General features: G+C 41.1%; 1 protein-coding gene across 2 annotated transcripts; it reads left to right on the top strand.

Moving 5' to 3' along the window:
- Positions 1 to 254: 254 nt before the first annotated feature.
- Positions 255 to 6,196, top strand: LOC118170416 (14 kDa phosphohistidine phosphatase-like). Of its 2 annotated transcripts, XM_035332609.1 has the most exons (4): positions 255 to 624; positions 1,010 to 1,134; positions 3,260 to 3,390; positions 5,986 to 6,196. In XM_035332609.1, the coding sequence occupies exons 1-3, from the start codon at positions 495 to 497 to the stop codon at positions 3,350 to 3,352; spliced, it is 348 nt and encodes a 115-aa protein (XP_035188500.1). In that variant the 5' UTR covers positions 255 to 494; the 3' UTR covers positions 3,353 to 3,390; positions 5,986 to 6,196. The 2 variants fall into 2 exon arrangements, with proteins under 2 accessions (XP_035188500.1, XP_035188499.1); XM_035332608.1 differs by lacking the exon at positions 5,986 to 6,196 and having other exon boundaries at positions 256 to 624; positions 3,260 to 3,451.
- The last annotated feature ends 92 nt before the right edge of the window (positions 6,197 to 6,288 follow it).

Here is a 6,288-nt window from a genome sequence, read left to right as displayed (position 1 = left end):
AAGCTTGCAGTTTTCTTTTTGCTTCTGTTTTTCTGCAGAGGGTGAACAAAGCTCTGTCAGGTAGGACAATGGCGCCGTCCCACAGCCTCGCTGGAAGAAGAGCTTTTTCCCGGAGCTTTAAAACAGTTTAGGGTGCCTGCTTTTAGTAGGCTATTTTTAACCACAGTGCAATACTGTCTGTCCTTGTGGGCGTTATGCTACATAGCGCTGCCCGCAAGAAGAAGCGCTTCCTTGTGCGGGGACCTCTGAGCTCTTCCTTCAGAGAAGCCAGCCCCGGCACAGACTCCTTACCCCTCACGGGGCAAAAAACGGCAGCTGAGGAAGGGAATCGTTGAAACGTGCAGCCCTCGGGCCTCCGAGGGCGAACTGAAAGAATTTTTCCTCACAAATTGCTGGTGCAGGGCGGCCGCGCTGCCTTACGGCGCACGGCAGCCGCCGCCTGGGGGCGGCCCTATGTGGGGCGCGCTGAGGGCTCCGGTTCTGCGGGATCCGCCATGGCGGCGGTGCAGGATGTGGAGATCGACCCGGAGGGCACCTTCAAGTACATCTTGGTGCGGCTGCAGCGGCCGGGCGGCGAGGGGCAGCGCCACATCGTGCGGGGCACCAAGGCGGCCGAGTTCCACAGTGGGTGACGGGCCGCGGGGGGGACGCGACTCATGGCGGGGCCGCGCCGCCCGTCTCGGCGCCCGGCCGCCTCCCTCAGCGCGGCCGCGGGCTTCCAGGCAAAGGAGAGCCCTTCCGTCAGCCCCTCAGGAGGCAAATACAAAACGTGGGGGATAATCCCGGGTCTCTGCTGCCATTTCTAAGCCCCATAAACCGTTAGCTGAGCACGACGCGCTCACCAAGTCATATAAACGTTAGTGCAGCCTGTGCCTATCTAGAGAAACTGCCCTTTGCCTCGCAGGTGAACGAAGAAAATGGGAGGAAAATCAGTTGAAAATAGCTGAAAATAAGAGTTCTAGAGTGCTCGATGCACAGCTTCTAATGTCTAACTGTTCTTCTTGTGCAGATCACATATTTGAAAAAGTGAATCCTGAAATGGAAAAGCTGGGATACGAATGCAAGTGCCTTGGAGGAGGGAAAATTGATCATAATAGCAAAGACAAGAAAATTAGGGTATTTGGGCTCTCTACAGTAAGTGCCTCTCCTGTATTCAGTCAAATCTTTTAGTTGTTCTGGGATTTTTGTTTTATAGCACAGTGGCTGTCGGTGCTTTAAATCAAAGAATAAACATTAACTGGGAAACTTGCCTGGCTTACTTGTGGGGTAGGTTAGAAAAACACTGTTTTTAAGGGCAGGAGACCAAAACAAAAGAACAGATAATGCTGAATGATGATTATCATCAAGGCTAAAAGTGGAAGTTAGCATTTCTTGACTCAGAATGTGTTAGGCTTACAGCCAGAGTGGGAATGTTTGCAGCTGTAGGGTCCTGATCCAGCTGTAGAGTTGGCTGGCTGGAAAGCAGGACATTGCTGCTGCTGTTAAATTTCTTTGTGAAAAGGCTTATTAAGAGGTAATAACTGCAAGTAAAGATTATAGGCTTTTAATGTGGACAAATCCAAAATGGTTCTATTAAGTTAATTGAATTTTTTATGAAAAGTGATGGCTACTTCACATGTGCTAACCTTAACCTGATGAGCAATCAAAGCTGGGCCTTGAATGTGTTAAGTGTTTTTAAATGTTACTGCTGCTTTTGTTCCAAGATGACTCCTGCCACCTGGAATCATATATTAAAAAAAAAATCCTTAAGATTTGTGTGCTGAGGGAAGGCAGTGGGTAATACTCTAAAGTCTCTTGTGGATGCCCATTATGATTGCATTTTGGATGAGACTTAACACCTGCATTACTAAATAAGCTGCCAATTTAGTGTTAGAAGCAGCAGCCAAATATTGCCCTAGTAACCCAAAGTCTATGGAAGGCTCCTTGTTTCTCTGCTTTTGGTACCTTGAAGCTTACAGATGAGCCCCAGGTGAAATAATTTTACTACCATGAGGGCTTCTGTTTGGTAGACATAGAGATTCAGAAGACCTCAATAGTAGGCTATAGGTTAGTATATTAATTATTTTGATGCTTTTCTTCACTTGGAGATGTGCTGTCAGGCTCTAAAAACAGCACTATCTTAGTGTTTTATGAAAATCAGAGAAACTTCTTTTGAAGTATATGATGTCCTGTTATTTGCAAAGCTTAGTGGTGTCTTCAAAGTGGTTGCCAAAGCAAGAGAGATCTGTAGATCTGTGAAAGTATAAACCAGCAGTATTTTTGGTATAGTTGTGTTTTCTGGTATCTTTGAAAAGTCTGTGTTTTATAATGCATCAATTTCATCCTGTGCTGTTTAAACACTGGCTTACTTAAGTTGTTTCTTCTGAGGCAGAGTCAGTGATGACTAAGTATATTTTATATGATAATGCAATCTTGAACTATTTTCAGTCTCCTGAGTTAAATGTTTCCTGCTAAATATTACTGGAAAATGACAGTAACTTGTAAATAACATTTTTTATCAGCAGACTACACTATTGTGCAGTGGAGTCTTTTTGACTATTAATCTGGATTGATTTCAGAATTATAGATAAATTCAGTCATTGAAGATGAGGGAAAGGCACTTCCTATCACATCTCTTAAATTTCAGTGCAGGACTAAAACTGATCAGTGATTTAAATGAGGCTTAAAAAGGAGATGGGTCATCTGACCTTGCCTTAGTTTGGAGTTTCAGTGGCAAAAAGCACAATTAAAATGATGCTATTACTAACTAAGGAAAGATTGCAAATACATAAAACATGAAAAGTGTGATTTCTTTGGTGGCTAAAATAGTACTCAGATGTTCACACATATGGCTTCATGTTCTGTTTTCCTTCAGCTGAGCCAAATCAGATGCTTGTATGCTCATACATTGAAATAGGTCAATATACTCTGATTTAAAAAGAACATTCAGTAAATATTATGGCTGAGGGGTTGGGAGCATTTTAAAGCAATCTTTCTGCTGGAATCACGGTGTAAAAAAAAAAAATGCAGCCTCTGTTCCTAGAGATTGACTCATTTGTTTTCTAGAAATTGGGGTGGGGGCAATTGGAGATGACAATAGAAAAATAAAATCCGATACCGCAAGAGCAACTCTTTTAGAACCTGTGTTTATTTCTAATTTGTATTTGAGCTACTTGCAGTGTCAAACCACGTAACTGGATAATTTGTGTTGACAAGAACTCAATGGTCCTGTGGAGTTGCTTTCTGTACTTGTCTAATAAACTCTTGTTCTTTCTTGCAGGGCTATGGAAAAGCAGATCATTCAGTGACTGTAGAGATACTGAAAAAAGTGTATACAGATTATGAAATTACATGGTCAGATGACAAGAAATAAATTGGCTACTTATGAATGTGACATACACTGCAAAACTGGTAACTTTTTAAGTTGTAATTCAATAAAACCACATGTCTGTATGCATGTTATAAATCTGGAGTAACTGATCTCTGCTGTAATTTATAGTATTGTTAGTAATCCCCAGGTATCTCTTACTTTTCAGGTCATTCTTTTGTGCAAATTTTGCGGTTCTCAGCTTTTTTTCATGCTCCTTTTGACTTGCCACCTAATTAAACACTTCCCACATCACCTTACCTCCAATTTTTCATCTAGTTTTATCTCACTGATGCATTGCAGGGTATATCAGGATTTCGCCATCACCTTTAATGCCCCAGGACCAAACCTGTTCTCTGATCCTTTACTCTGCGGTGTTTTCATTTTTTTTTTTTTTTTTTCAATTTCTCTTCTGGCTATTCAGCTTTATTATCCACACTTAAAAAAAAAATGAAAGGGGGGCAATAATGTAATCTTCCATTTAATCCATGGATTTGAAAAGTTGGTATTCGTTCCACGCAAGTAATGATCCTGTGGCTGGTGGCAAGCAATGTCAAATTTTGACAGTACTTCTCATTCTGATTCTTCTGTACTTCTTTTACTCCTCATGAGCATAATGACTTTCTCCTTTTCTAGAACCATAATTACCAAGCCAGCCAGAACCAGTATACCTAGGCAGTGTCAGGATTAATTTACGGGCACCTCCTGTTGTAGCAAGCTTTTACCCTTCATTTGCGAAGATGCTTGCTGCAATTTTCACTTTGTTTCCTGTTGAGTGCTGTTTGGGTTTTCAAAGCAGTAGGTTTTCTCTTGCTCACACTGTTGACTTGCAGTCATCAGGAGATCTCTGTATACAAATCCTGGTTCTCCCCTTTGCTGTGACCCTTACCCTTATCTGACAGCATCTGTAGTCTCCAGTGGCTTTTTCTTTGCAATGTGCAGAACTCAAAGCAGAATGAAATGGGAAAGGTGTTAGTCTAGTTTCTATCACGATAATAAAGCAGTAACAGAATGATTTCACTTATCCCTCCATCACTCTCCTGTACATTTGTTATGATTTTTAATCACTGGTGCTGTTTTGCACTGAGGTGTGGTTCCTTTTAAGGTTAATCTTGGGTTCTTGTACACTGCCAGTGAGTCATGTATATGTACATCAGGGGTGGCTGCCTCTTCTAGGAATGTAACTTGCCATCAGTTCAGCGTATTCGCAACTGACTGCGGTTGAATCATGGAATTTTGAATAGCTGGATTGACAGCAACAACTGATTTCTTGATTAACTCCTCATGTGCCCAGGTGAAAGAAAAGTTAGCTACTACAGCACCCAATGTATGCTGAAGGGCACCTTATGGCCCTTTTGACTGATCACCAGAGGCTGGGCAGAGGGGAATCTCCTGTTCTCATCCTCAAACCTTTTGTCCCACTCATTAGAAAAAATCCAGGTGTTTCCATCCTAATAATCACCCAGAAGCAAGATAGGAACCTGGTGCTTCAGGTCTCTTGGGTGGTCTCTGCTTTCCCTATGCACAGACTGGACTTTCTCCTCCAGTGCCTCTCTGCTGCTGTATTTATCTGCTGTTTGTGCTTGTCTTTATGTTTCTGTGCGTTGCTCTTCTGTCTGCGCCACTTCAGTTGCTGTGATAGCATTGGGTTTTTCTGAAATCAAAATCTTGGTAAGAAAATGATTGCACGCCTCTGTACCTAGTTACCAAGAATAGCATGCAAGTCAATAATTTGCAAATTGAGCACTTCCCACTTGTATTTTCCTCAGGGCTTTTTTTCCCCTAACATTTAGCAAAGTAACTGTAACGGATGCCATTTAACTAGTGCCAGTATACAAAACGGAGTTATTTTTTTAATCCTGTCATTTCCCAAAATTAGCAAATAGTCTTCAAAAGGAAGTCATCAGTTAAGGACAGCGCCTGCTAAAGTAAACAAGCTTTTTCATTTAGTTTCCTGAAACATTTTATGACAGATTTTAATGTTTCTCTCCACAATACTTACGAGAAGGACATAATTTAGACCGGATTTCTTATTGTAATGACTCTCCCAAAATGTAAGGGGATGATGGAGCCGGGGGAGAAAAAGGGGTGACTTGGAAAGAGCTGAAAACTGGGTTGCCAGTTGAACGCTTTGTTTCCTCATCCAAGAAACTGAGCCTGATATAATGGTTCGTGTTACCAGAAAGAGACTTTTGAGGGTCTTCTAAATTCTGTTATTTTCTATTGTAATTTAACTTGGGGAAATGCTAATTACCCTAGCAATTAAGTAGATGTACAAGTATTACAAGTAAGTTAAAGACTTTTTTTATTCCAGATCATGAAAAAAGCAGGAAACTGGTCACAAGGGTGGTGGTGATTTGGCAAGGGGAGAAAGCCTTACTGGCTTCCCTAATCTAAGAACAACTTTATTATTGATGTTAAAACATCTACAGAACAATAAGCCCACAAAACTGTTTAATTCTGCTTCCTCTCAGAGAGTATCTGTGGACTTCTAAGAACAGACTAGCACTCATCTGAACTTAGAGAAATCCCAATGCTAATTCTGCTGATTTCACCTGAGAAAAATACACTATATTGGTTCTCTTCTGTAATTTTAAAAATGGGAACTTAATTCCACTGTTGGGATTCCTGTTTGGCAGGTGTGTGATCATTGTGATAGTGGCTCTAACAGTCTTCACTTGAAAGTCCTAAAAAATCTGATTCTGTATTTGTCTGAAAACTGAGCTGTTTGAGCAAGCCAAAAATAAATAATAATAAAAAAAGGATGCTGAGCAAAGGAATATTACTAAAACTGAGACAGGGTGAGTTTGATCATGTAATATTTTCCAGATGAAGCATTATAGTAGGCAATTCTAAGTGCCTTCTTTATTCAAAATATACACGAGATTCTTGTTCTTTATCATATTAATTGTTAGAGGGGTAAAGATTTCTTAGTACTTCAG

The sequence above is a fragment of the Oxyura jamaicensis genome, chromosome 8, assembly GCF_011077185.1.
Source record: "Oxyura jamaicensis isolate SHBP4307 breed ruddy duck chromosome 8, BPBGC_Ojam_1.0, whole genome shotgun sequence".
Lineage (NCBI taxonomy): Eukaryota > Metazoa > Chordata > Aves > Anseriformes > Anatidae > Oxyura > Oxyura jamaicensis.
The sequence above is the reverse complement of the archived record's forward strand: the minus strand, read 5'-3'. Positions and strand labels throughout refer to the sequence as shown.